The 13,805-nt window shown below is 48.0% G+C and overlaps 1 protein-coding gene across 1 annotated transcript in view; it reads left to right on the top strand.

The window, feature by feature from the left end:
- Nucleotides 1-13,805, top strand: part of EPHB1 (EPH receptor B1) — a 414,361-nt gene that overhangs the window by 265,536 nt on the left and 135,020 nt on the right. The window contains exon 4 of the mRNA XM_032408651.1: nt 10,896-11,051. Coding sequence (XP_032264542.1) covers nt 10,896-11,051 — 156 coding nt within the window. The remainder of the gene's footprint in view (nt 1-10,895; nt 11,052-13,805) is intronic.

Genomic DNA, 13,805 nt, shown 5'->3' with positions numbered 1-13,805 from the left:
GCCCCACTCTCTGGCTGACAGGCAAGGCCAAGGCTGTGTGGAGGAAGGACTCCTGCCTTTTATCTGTCAAACAGCTCAGGTAATACAGCTTGAGCATTTCAGCCTCAAAGTTTTTTTGCTCCATCATTACCGTAAAATAAAAATCATTTATTTGGCTCACTTGTCCCACTTGAATGGTGTGTAATATCGTTACAGATTTATGTGTTTATGACTTTGTGACCTGGGGAGAAGCTGGAAATTCCGCTGCGCCCATTTCTACTCCTGGGTTTCTGTAAAGGTCACGGCAAAATTATTTTATCAAGTACACCACAGAAGGGGAAAATCTTAATCTTATATTATACATATGCAGCACTTGACCTTCTCTTGAGATGCGGCACCTCTTAGCTACACTTACTTAAACATAATGCCGCTCTTCCCCGGATGCACACAGAGAGAATAATGAGGTGCCCTGGCATCCCAGCCAGAGAGGAGGCTGTGCTGTGGGGCTGACCTCACAGATGAGAAGGAGAAGGAGTCGAGGGCGGTGGGGGCAGGGATAGGGGTGAGACCCGCAGAGCGGCAGCAAGCTCATTCTGATGAGTGGGCCACGTGGGCAGGTGGAGCAGACGCCGTGGCTTGATCTGCCTCCCCAGCTGACCGTGCACCTTTAGCCAAGTCATTCACTGCCTTCCCTGGGCCTTAGTTTCCCCATCATAGGTATGGGATGTGCCATCTTTGATCCATGGGGAGCAGCTGCCTGGGGCATTGTGTTAAAGATTCGGAGCTCTGGTCTGGGTGGAGTGGGCGTGAGAGCCGCGATTGGTTAGCGAAGTCGGCCACGGGCGGCCGGGAGGTGGTGACTGTGGCCGTGCTGGCTAAACGTGTTATAGGGTATTTCCAAGGTCTTTCCCCGCTCTGGCTACCTGTGATTAGTGGACTCACCGAAGCCCCGGGCTGAGGAGACTTGGAAAGGGAAAAACAGTAACATGCTTTCCCTGAAAGAAGAGTACTATTTGCTTTGTCAGGTTTTGGAGGGGAAATGATATTTGTGTGATGCATCTGAACACGGTTGGGTTTTTTTTCCTTTCTTTCTCTCTTTTTTCTTTTCTTTTCTTTTCTTTTTTTTTTTTTTCTGTATTCACTCTGTGAAAAGCAGAGAGAACAGAGGAAAGCAGTGCTATTTTTCTGGGTGTGATGACTCACCAGCCGCAGCCATCTGAGTGTGTGCAGGTGCCAGCCCGTGCCCCTGGCCCGCAGGAAAGAGTGAGGAGCCCTGCATGGCTTCTCATCATTGTCCGGCCTAGAGAAACACAGTGAGGAGTCACCTTCGTTTATCTTAAGAACTTGGTTATAAATTATTTTTTTAAGGGAATCCATCAAGGTCTCTGTCAGGGGAAGTACTTAAAAATAGGTTTTTCTCAAAGGGTAAACACTTCAGTCGGAAAATGTGGGAAGCCGCCTGACTGCAGGCATATGTCCCCCTAGCCTGCTGCCCAGAGCTACCAGATTGATGGTGTTTTTAGAACTTTGGCAGCCAAGCTGTGACGCGGATGGAGACAGGGCCTGGGGAGGGGACATCTGGGGATTCCCTGCTCACCCCCCCTGGTGTAAAAGTGGAAACCTAGGCCTGGCAGCCCTGGTGGCCCAATGGGCCCAATCAGGAGAGACGACCTTGGGGCCCCTTGGAGTGGCCGAAGTGAGTTGACCCTCACCTTCCTGTTCATTGGGTCCCTGGGGCCCTGTGAAGTGTCTCCCTGGGGATAGAGAGGGAAATGGGGAGGCTATGTTCCCTTAAAGAAATCTATCCTGGCCGCTGGCAGGGTGCTTCTGCTCTTTTCTAAAGGATAGACCCCCCCCACTCCCCACCCCGCCTCGGCCCCCAGCACTGGCTCACCCACCTCTTTCACCACCTGGCTATGACATTGACTCTCCTCCTGCCCTTGGAGCCCAACACTTTGAGAATTCCATCCCCATTTGGACATTTGCTGCCTCTGGACTGGGGGTTCCTCCAGGCTGCCTCCCACCTCTAATCCCCTGCACATCTGCCCCCACTCCTCAACAATAACCCTGTTCTCTCCCTGATGTGAGGAAAGTGACTCCCATCTCTAACTAAGGGCACAAGGAAAGTGTCCCCAGATGCATTGTGTGGAATGAATGAGACTCACATATCAAAGGAAAAGGCTCTGTTGGGCTAAGGCTTTAGGAAGCAACCAGGCACTTTGAGCAGCTACTGGCTGTCCAGGTGGCCTGTAGAGGAGGGGCTCAGGTAGTGCTGCACCTTCAGGGTCCAGAGAAATGAAGTAGATGCAAGGCTGGGTCTCCAGCTAGCAGCCCCTCCCTGTCCCATCACCAAGTCCCGGAGGCTCTTCTGGCTGAGGATTCCTGAGTCTGAAGACTGACTGATGCATCCCCTCCGTGGTGCAGGGGCTGCTTGAGCCCTGTTTGCAGGCTGGCAGTTAGAGGACAGACAGACTTGGGGAGCAGTCACATACTTGGGGAGGAGTCACAACCAGCTCCCAGAGAAGCCAAACCAGTTCTGGTTTTGGAGTGAGCCCTCACCCTGCCTTCCCTGCTCTGGGCTCCTCCCTAATGTCATTCCCAACCACCTCAAAGTCATAGACAGGAGATACATGGCCAGGGCACTGGATGTTTAAAAGAGAACTCTAGAAAGAGGAAAATGTCCAACTCAAGTGAATGAAATGTGGAGGGTGGGCTTTCTGGCACCAGTAGGGATTCAGTGCGTATCTGCTGAATGAATGAGTGATCCCAGTGAGTCACCAGGTCCTCCTCTTCTAAAAGACTCTTGAATCCCTCTACTCTTCTCTGTTCCCACTACCCTGATAATTATCACTCTTTCTGGGCTCCTGTGTCTCCCCCTAACTGTCCCCACCCCTCCCGTCCTTTCTCTTCCCAGCAGCCAGTGTGATCTTTCAGAAACAAAAACCTAATTGTCTTTCTCCCCAGTTTTAGACCCATCAGTGTCTTCCATGGACCTAATAATGATAATAGGGCCCAGAGGCTTGATGACATGAACTCAGGTTCCCTCTCCAGACAGCCTCTTCCTTGCCACCTGACCCCTGCCCATCCCACGTGTGTCCTCTGCCTAGCCACGGAAACACTGCTCTCAGTTTGTGGATTGAGCCACATTCCTGCTCCTGGGTCTTTGTACATGCTGCTCTCTCCATGTGGAGGGTTCTCTGTCTCCCCTCACTAACCCATTTTACCTCTGCCAATCTGTATGGCTCGAATTTCTTCTTCATGTCTTGGATGCTACTTGCCTGAGACCATCCCAGATGGGGTTAGGTTCCTGCTCTGGCCTCCCCACACTGACACCCACCATTGGAATTTCTAGTTTAGAGTTTGCCTTCCTCCACCTAGATGTCAACTCCATCAGGGAGGGACCTTGGTGTGTTTATTCTCTTGGTGTAGCCTGGTGCCCAGCACAGCTCCATGGTAAGTGGTCAACTTAAATACTTTGAATTCAGTGTGGCTTCTCACAGAAAACATCCATCTGCTATTTACTGAGGAGATGCTACATTCCAGAAAATTTGTGTACATTACACGGATCTTCACAAAGCCATGAGAAGGAAGTTACCCTAGGATCCTGTTTTACAGAGGAGGGGGCTGAGATTCAGAGGGTTAAATAACTTGCTTAAGATCACACAACCAGTTAAGTGGCCATTTTCTCAGACCTCAAGGCCATGATGTTTTTACTCTACCAGGTGGTCTAGAGTGGTGGGTCTCAGCATGGAACTGCATCAGAGTCTCCTGGAGGGCTTGCTAACGCTCACATTGCTGAGCCCCACCCTAGACTTTCTGGTTCAGTAGGTCTGGACTGGGGTCTGAGACTCTGCATTTCTGCAAGTTCCCAGGGGATGCTGCTGCCGTTGGCCTGGAAACCACAGGTGGAGAATCACTGGCCTAGATCATCAGGAAACACCTGGGTTTGCCCTGTGGCTACCCCATTCTCTAGCCACACTGACCTTGCGCTGAGACTGTAGGATGAAGTTCTGAGGCCCAAATGGCCTCCCACGTCTGGTCCTGGCCTTGGCTGCACTGTGCCTGGCTGCCATCACTGATAAGGACCTAAGTGCCGGCCCCTCACCCTTGGGACGCTGCTCTTCTGTTTGTCATCCTTCAGTCTTGTTCTGTGATCTTCCCATTCCCATTCCACCAAGGCAAAGGCCTCCGTCCCCACCCCACCTTTTTACCAACTTCCATGCTGATTGATGCATTCTAGGCTCGCTGCTGCTGCTGCCGTCTGAGCAGCTTAATAGCATGGGAAGTTACAGTCTTGTCTGTGTCGTGGTGCCCGTAGCATTCATCAATTTCAGCAAGTGTCACCAAGAGTGATACAAGTGTGTGACACAGCTAAGTATCCCCTCTGCACAGGCCATTACAGCTGGCATCTGGCCCAGGGAGGCAGAAACTGCAGACCCATTTGGCTTCATTTGTGCAGGTCGGCAGAGAAGTGAAAGTGCCCCCAGCCCGCCTCCTGCATGGCCCCTTTAAATGCTTTGTGTTCCTGAACCACCCAAAGGATCACCCAAAGTTTCCCTAGGCAAGCCAGAGCCCTGCTCTTTCTGTCTTGGCACATTCTTTTCTCTTTGCCCCACCCTCCCATTTCTGCATCAGCTGTTACCTATCCTTCAAGGCCTCTGCATGTCTACCTTCTGCAGGCAGCCTTCCTAGCTCCCCTTCACTCTCCTTGAGACCTCTGGCCCGGGGCACCTCCACTGCTGCTGTAGGGGTTTTCTCAGTAAACAGCCTACTCTGACCTGCCCTGCTCAGCTGAGCTCCCACTGGGATGTCCTGGGGTTGTTCAGGGAGATCCATTTCTGGGAGAAGCAAAGACTGCTGGTTAAGAGTGGACAGGGGAGTCTCAGCACAGGGCTCCAGGGCCACCTCCCTTCCATGGAGCTTCATGCCTGGAGTTCCAAAGTCAGTCACCCATGGTGTCGGCCACCAACAACGTGAAGGTGTTGGAGACAGTCGGTCACAGGGATGAGTCCAAATACCAGGCTCCACGTGGGGCCACAAGACCTCTGGGAAGAGCTGTGTGCAGAACTATGCGATGTACTACAGGAACCACTGTGTCCCTCCCCACCTGCCACCACCACGCCCATCCCGTAGTGCTCAGCAGCTGCCCACGGGGAGAGGGGAGGGCTCTTCTGCTTTTCTTACAGAGCGGGAGCAGAGTGTGGAGATGAAGGGGATGTTTTGGGAGCAGAGAGCTCAGCTAAGGGCTCTGAGCCTCTCTTCCTGACCAGGAGTGAGTGCCTGGCCCAGCTCACTGTCGCCCCTCGAGGCGGGCAGACCTCCTGAGCCAGCTGCTGAGCTGCACCTGCCTTTGAGAAAAAAGGCACCGGGTTCTTAAGCAGGGGATGAATATTCATTGGCATGAACCTTTGCAAACTCATTCAGGGAAAAAAATTAGATCAGGAGAAGTAATCAGATTATTAAAAAGAAAGCAAGGACAGAAGGCGGCAGTGGAGGGAAGAATCACATTTAAAATGCAAGGAGAGATTTCCTTCCTGCAGAGTAGCTGTGACCCCTTGGACCAGACACCGGGAATAGTTAAGCTCTCTCACATTTCTGCTGCATAAAAATGTTTTTTGAGGCTTCACTGGATGGGGGAGGGGCAGAGGCAATGAGCGCCCTCCACGTACGAAAATTATAAAATAATGTTTGGAGGTTTTCATTTTATCTTCCTTGGATATCGGGGAAAAATCATGAGAGCTAAAGAGGCTCCGGTGAGTGCTGAGTGACAGGTTAAAGGGCCCCAATAAAGATTAGATGGTCCACTATCTCCTGAGGAAATTGCATAAAAGTGGTTATTCCCTCTTGCTTCTATTAATTTCCTTTTCCTGGCTGCTTGGAAATGCTTCATAACCTGATGCTGCAGATGGGGACGAGAGGCGTTTTCCATTATCTCAATCACTGCACTGTTTATGAGACACTTAATCTGTTTCTTTATAAAGTAATAGTACTGTAGGTGATGGATTTAGTGTCCCTGGAAGCCTGCACGCAGGGGCGGGAGGGGAGGGGGGTTCTCCAGAGCATTGTAAGCACCAGGTCATTTGTTACATGGTTGAGGCTCTGAGAAGTTGGGTGGGCGTTTCAAGGTGACCTTCAGATATCAGCTAGAGGTCACGTGTACCGGTCTCTTGTCACTTGAAAGGGGAGATAAAGGCTGTGTGTTTTGCCTGGGCAATGGTAAATATGCGCATGATTGGGGACCTGGAACTCGGGTCCTGTCTCTTCCTCTCTGCCAGGGTTGGGGGTGGGGAAAGAGGCCTGTGTGGGGAGGTGCCACCCAAAACCTCCATTTGTCACCTGTCTGAACTGTGATCACTTGCAATGGAGGGAAGCAAACCCCCTTTTCTTACAGAAACAAAGCGCTCTGGGCTCTGTGGGGGACAGAACTGTACGGCCCTCCTGCTTACAGGTTTCTCACTGACAAAGGTCTTGTGCCAATACACAGCCAGGCGCAGGCAGCTCTTCTCTTCCCACCCACCTCCTGGAGTAGAAATGAGACACTTCCAGCTGAGATCCTGACATCCCGGCTGGGCTGGGCACTCTCTGACCTCATTTCCCTTCCTGCCTCTCCTGTCCTTCCGCCTCTTCCCTTCTTGCTTTGTCTTTGCCTCTCCTGAGACTTGCCTCCTAGTTGCCACAAGAAAGTGCTGCTCATGGTCCTCATCTCATAATTCCGGATCCTTGTCATGATGCACATCCCGCCTGACCAGCCGATCACCGGCCCCCGCCCCTGCTCCCAGCCTGTGTATACACAAGGATCACACAGATCATGCCCTGCGGGAATCCGCTTTCATTTCCATTGTCTGCCTCCCCCACCTGGAAGGGTGCTTCCCAACGCCCACCCCCCACCTCCTGCCCTCTGCTCTGGCCTCCTAAGCAAGGTGCCTGGCTCCAGGCAGATCTTCTTCGGTAAACGTTTGTTGAATGAGGGGTTCATTCATAGCTGTAGTGAGAGTGCTGACCATACTTTTCTATCAAGAGATATAAAAACCCTGAGTTTTGCTTTAATGATACTAAAGCTAAGAACTGTGTTATCTACCTCGAAATGACTTGAAAGTGTGGCGATGTGCTTGGTTAGTCGATCACGGTATTATTACTTTTGTGAAACTGTAGAGCTTTTAGGCAAATATGCTGGCTACAGGCTGTCAGAGTGCCTGCCATTCTTCACTGTGTTACTCCCAGCGGCTTTACCTACTCCCGTGACTTATCTGGGCTTGCTTTTGCTTCCCTTGGCCTAAATACTCTTTGTTACAATCTCCCCAGAAGCTCCATGTATCACCTCTAATTAAAGCTGCATTTTCTCAAGGGGCAGCCTAATTTTCTTATTTATTTTTCTATGTTAAATTTCTAGTAAAATAACAATGTTGTTAACTTCTATTCCTTATTAGTGGTGTCTGATACAAGATGAGTTAAAAAGGCTTTGTGGGCTAGCCTGGCACTTTAACCATTATTTAAAGCATTAATTCTATGAGAAAATATAGCTCAAGTGTGCTTACAAGTTACAATCTAAAAGTTTAATAACTGAACCTAGAAATGTTGCTTCTTTATAAATTAGGGGATGCCTAGACACAGGTTTTATTAAAATGTTAACTTATGGCATCTGATTATTAAGGAGATTCATTCATTTTATAATTAAACGTAAAATATATTTTACAGATACAATTATTCACCGTTATACAAAACAGAAATAATCCTTGCAGAAACACATTCTTCACTTGGTTCCAAGATTGATATGCCTGCTTTGGGACTCTAAACTTCTATTCTGACCCTGAATTCTGAAAGTTCCTGCAAAGAAAAGTTGTTTTTCAACAGGGAGTGGGTAAGCAGAAGTAGAGAGAAATTAGCATTATTTAACATTTATTAATGCTAGGTACATTTTCATATTTGAGTTTATTAAATTCTAATGGCCTGTGGGAATTGTGAGAAGTGTGTGTTTCTTTTCTATAGACCCTTTTTACAGATGAGCAGGTTGAGGCTCTGAGGCATTACATAACTTTCCAGTGATCACCCAACTAGGAACCAGCAGAGCCAGGAATGGGACCCAGGACTATCTGATCACTGTCCAGTGTTCACTGTCCTGGAAAGCATGGAGTCACAACCCCTCCTGGGACCTCTCTCCCCAACCTTTGACCTTCTTTCCCTGAAGTTCAGCGTGGACCTGCTTTTTCCTTCATTTCCTCTCCTTGGGGACTCTGTAGCATCTAGAGACTTCAGGGGACACAGTTCTAAACTTCCCCCATCAGAAATCTCAAAGGAAGTCACTTCCTAAATCCTCTGCTACTTGTGGATATCAGGATGATTGTTTATGCTGTTAACTTATTAAATGTAAAGCAAGTAGGCTCTTAAATGCTGGAAAGAAAGTGAAACACCTTGTTCCTCTTGGACTGATACATTAAGGAAATTACAGTGTGACAGAGGACCCAATGAATGCATGTGATTCACCACTCTCTCCTCCCCCATTCTCCAGGGAAAGGGCTTCTGCTGTGTTTGGGCAGCACGGGTCTGGGATTTCTCTGTGTTCTTCAGCTCCAGAATTGAATGGCCCAGCATCGCTGGATGGTTTGTAATGGAAAAGGTCCAATGCTTCTCATGGGAGACAAGGAAGAGATGTGGAAAGAAGAAAGGGAAGAGGAGAAAGAAAGGGAGAGACTTTACTGAGTGGGCTTGGAAAGACAGATCAGTAAGCCAGATTCTAGACTACTTTGGGTTTGCCACTCAGGGACACCACTGATATTTTATTTGTTGAGTCTTTAGTAAAAATGTAATTTTTTCTTTCTGCTGAGAAGTTTCTTTTGAATGTGCTGAGGTGGGTCAGCAAGTGGCCCCTTTTTACGTAGGTTACAACCAGAGATCTTTAAGAACCTTATTGGATCATCTAGACAACATTTATGCTAGTGTGTTCATGGAACTTGAATCTCAGGCGATGCTCTACAAAATTGGGCGTCTTGGTGAGAAAACAGCATTCTATATTCCATTTTTTGGAAGTTCTGAGAAATTCTGTAATAAAAAATTTGATTAACTTTTTCAATACACATTTTCAAAATATCTGGCCACAGAATACTTTTGTAAGTGACAGGCATTAACAACCCAAAGAACATGGACTCCATGGAACACTCTTGGGTTATGCCATCCCAGAGCATTCCATTTCAGAAATTACCTCGCATCAGAGATGAGCTCCTGCCCCAGGGCATTTCCAGAGTAACTGAAACTCTGTACTTCACTTCAAGTGAGCAAAGGGCTGAGAAAACTTTCCCAGCACAGGAAATAGTCCTTCCTTGTCTCAGTAGAAAAGCTGTGGGTATTTTTCAAATAGTTTATATGTATATCATCACTATCATTTCTCCCACTGTGTGATTCTGGGCAACTTTTTTAACCTTTTGGTGTCCCAATTTGTTCATTAGCAAAATAGATATAATAACAGCTACCCCATAGAGTAATGCATGCAAGGCACTTAACAAGAATGTTTAACAGATGGTGGCTACTGCTATTATTAAAGAATATTCTATACTTTCCGGAGGGAACAATATATTTGACAAGATGAGCTTTGTGTAAGTAGAAGCCATTATAATGGTACTTCTGTTACAGCAACAATCGCATTGTATTATAATTGTATGACTACACTAGATCAAGAGCTCCTTGAGGGCAGGTTTTGTTCTCTAAATTCTCTGGGTCAGATTCTCAGAAGAGTCACAATAAGTGTTTGTTGAATGAATTAATGAAAAGTCAAATAAGTTAACCATGCAGTAAGTTTTACTCTGTCTCCAAGGAGGCTGAGTCAGAGCAGATTTCCCAGGGACAAAAAGAGTCCAGAGCTGTGATGGTGAGGAAGGGCCTCAGAGAAGTAGGACGGGCAGGAGCAGTCTTTTGAGGAATCTGCAAGGAGGACACCAGATGTCTGGAGTAGAAGGTCTCTGTAGATGAAGCATGGTGAAAGTGTCTGGAGTAGAAGGTCTCTGTAGATGAAGCATGGTGAAAGCCTGAGGGATGGCCTGAAGCTAGACTTTTTGGGGCATGGCTCCTCATAGGCTGACCACACAGAGAACTAAGAAAATATGCCTCATGTCTGAGGCTACCTCTAGTGGGCATTGGGCTGTCCAAGGCATTCCCAACCTTCTCCACTGCCATATACATGATAGACAACACCAAGTGCATGACACATTCCCTGGTACACTACCTGCAAAGCCATCCTTTCTTTTCTTTCTTTCTTTTTTTTTTCTTTTGCCACACCCCCCGAAGCATTTCAAAATGCAATTAAGGGAGAATGATGTTGTTAAGCCAGTAACCTTGAAATCACTTTAATTTCTTTTTAAAGAATCACTCATGAATTTCAGTTCTTTACCATCATTCATAACAAGTGCTTGTTAACACAGCTTATGGTGACCCTCATGTGCGTTGCAACATGACATTTAAGAACCATGCATCCCGTCCATATTATAAGCCAGGAACCCTCCCCATCTGAGGATATTAGGAGAGATTTTTTTTTTCAATGAGTGGTTCCGGGTAAGGCCCTGGCTGTTAACCAGGTGGAAGAGGGAGGGAATAACCATTTATAAAGCACTTATGTCCCAGACACTGAGCCACACATTAGATTCATTTTCTCAATTAAATCTCTCGACACACCTGAAAGGGAGGAATCATTATTCATATTGTTCAAGTGAGAGAGGCCATTGGTACCGTGGAAGGTATATTTCACTAAGGATGTTTAAAGAATTGGAAGTATTAAATAGGGGTTTCCTCAATCTGAAATGCTCACTTTGTGCAAGGAGGTATCTCAATGTCCTTTTCAAGGGGGCAGGATCTTTCATTTTCTATATCCAAGGAAGGGATTCTGATTGCCACTCTTCCATTAATTCTCAGATGGTCTCTTTGTGTTCCAGCCTGCCCCGCCGGGATGTTCAAGGCCAGCCAGGAAGCTGAGGGGTGCTCCCACTGCCCCTCCAACAGCAGATCCCCTTCAGAGGCATCTCCCATCTGTACCTGTCGGACCGGCTATTACCGAGCGGATTTTGACCCCCCAGAAGTGGCATGCACTAGTAAGTGTCTAGTAAGGACTCTGGGCTGTGGAGTTTGGTTCCCTGAGAGTGCAAGTTGTGGGGCAGGGGAGACTAAAACACGAGGTTGCAGTACAAAGCAGCAATGCTGATTGTGGTGCTGAAGCGGACAGCTCCTGGGCAGGGCACGCAGAGCCCTTCTGCTTAATAGCACGAGGTCAAGATTACTGTGTTCTTTCTTACCTCCTCCTCTCAAATGGGAAAGTGTTGGGGCGCCTGGGTGGCTCAGTTGATTGGGCATCTGCCTTTGGCTCAGGTCGTGATCCCAGGGTCCTGGGATCGAGCCCTGCATCGGGCTCCCTGCTCACTGGGGAGCTTGCTTTCCCCTCTCCCTCTGCTCCTCCCCCAGTTTGTGCTCTCTCTGTCAAATAAATAAATAAAATCTTTTAAAAAATGGGAGAGTGTTCCTCCCACTGAAACAAGACAACTTCTGCCCACCAGATGTTAAAAATGACAGCCTTGAGAGGTCTTGAATGCAAAATCAAGATCCACTAGGCTATTGCAACAATTCCTAATCACCTCCTCCAAGAAGCCCCCTTGGTCCTGACAGCTGACAGTATTCTCTATCTTCACTGCACTTCCTGTATCTCAGTGTCCAGGCTCTTCTCAAAGTCTAATAATTTTATTAATTGCTCAATTATTTTGTAATAATTCCAGTGCCCTTCCAGTGCCCAGTAGAGTGCAGCACCTTTGCCCCTGCCAAATGATAAGACCAGAGTTCTGGCCACAGCATGCATATCTGAGGCAGAAGTTCTAGGGTCTGGGGCTAATGCATCAGCTTCACCACTCTCCCATTCTCTGTTGTGGAGGGAAGGGCAGTCATCTTGCCAAAAGTGGATGGGGGCAACTCCATTCCCTGGGCGGGAGTCAGGGAGAGAAGAGGGGAGAATTTTGTCCCACTCTTCTTCCCCACAATCATGGGGAGATAAAAAGCACTAACTCTTCCTGCACAGTGCCTTAGAGAACTTGTTCCCACTCTCCTAAGTGTTGTAGCCCTGAAACAGGGATGATTTTTTTTTTTTTTTTAGTATTCTCATCGTATTTGGAAGTCAGTGTTCCAGGTCAGCCTCTAGTTATGCTACAACTTTCTTCTGCATTAGATGCTGTTGCCTGACTCCCTAGACTTCCCTTCACCTCTTTGAACCAAATCCCTTCCTCCCACCCCCAGGATAGAAGGACACAGAGGGAATGTTTCATACACACTTGCAGTTTGATGGACAGAAAAAATGACTCAGCTCTGAATAGAAGAATTTCTTAATTCTGGCCTTGCAGTGTATGTAACCTTTGCTGGGGAAAGAAGAGGAATGAGTGTCTTCTAGGTCAAGGTTCTGAAATCGATCAATGTTTATAGATTTGAACCGAGGAAAAGCTCATCCTCTTGTAAACGGATTTTCCCCAGACCTTCCTCTCTGGTGCTTGATATGAACAGAAATTATTCCATTTCTCCTGACTGGCTGGAGTCCCTGTCTTCCTGTGGCGGTATCATCCCCACTGATTTCTGAGGTTCCCCTGTGGGTCTCTGTGAGCATGTGAAGCATTGTTTAATGTGCTTCTTCCGAAGCTGAATCACTGCTGCCTGGATGTTCATACGGAAGACTAGTCTCCACGAGTGCCAAAGCATATACCCAGGGTCTCACAGCTTCCCTCCTAAAACCATTCCCGTTCGCTTATGCCATGAACTCTGTCTTGCTGCCCGGGCTGCCTCTGCAAGATTAATCATGCAAATAGAAGTCTGGGCCCCCAGATTCCCACTTCAGCAGACACACCCGGTAAATCCATCCAGTCCTGCCTAAGGTCACCTACACGGGTGGTAGGCCAATAACCAAGTACTCAGAATGCCGATGTGAGCTGTCTTCCTGGCTATACAGCACCTCTCCCATCCATCTCTCAAGCTTTATCTTCCAGCCATCTAACCTGATGCACTTGAACCAATAGGACCAATTCCTGGAATAAATAGCAATGTCCCAAAGCTTTCAGTCTGCCCATTGCAGACCCTCATTCTGCTCCGCCTGCCCATACCCCAAGTTCACCTCATGAAAATCACACCTCACAGGCTTTTCTCTCCCATCTATGGTCCACTTACCTGTAGGGGTAAGCACACCTTCCTTGCCCCGTGTGGCCCCACTAAAATCTCCCCACCTTGTCCAGAGTGGGGATGAGTGCTAGACTTGCCTGAATGTGTCCCCACACCCTTTCCATGGTTCTGTGCTCTTATGCCCCCAGATATAGAACACTAGGGGCAGACCAGAAATTGCCAAATCAAAGCCACACTTGTCTGTGTGGTCAGGCCCCAGAACAGCTCGTGGATGGATTTTCCAGCCCCTGGTCCTGGCCTGCAGGGGCAAGCCCTTGATTAGGGACCCAGAGGCCAGGCTGGGCTGCAACAAAATAGTAGGCAAAACGAGTGTAAATAAACCTATTATTTTATTGAGCCTCATTATATATTTGATTTATTGTGTGCCAGGGAGGTACTGTATGAAAAAGTCAATTTGTTGGCTTTTATAATCTCATTAGGGTTTCCTTTTAAAGCATTCTAATTGGAGGTGCCATCTGTTCTCTTAAAAAGACATCGCACATCACCACAGTAAATAATTTTTCAGATACAAGGAGCATATCTGGAGCTTTTGAGGCTAGGCATGGCCTTGCACTATAGCCTTGGCGTCCCCGACTAGTTCCTCAGGTGGAGCAAGGCAGCCAGGCGTGGGCCCAGCCCAGCCTGGGAGATGGTGTTTGGGG

This window comes from Phoca vitulina, unplaced genomic scaffold (assembly GCF_004348235.1).
Source record: "Phoca vitulina isolate PV1807 unplaced genomic scaffold, GSC_HSeal_1.0 scaffold10, whole genome shotgun sequence".
NCBI classification, from domain to species: Eukaryota; Metazoa; Chordata; class Mammalia; order Carnivora; family Phocidae; genus Phoca; species Phoca vitulina.
This window is presented reverse-complemented; position numbering and strand designations above follow the sequence as displayed.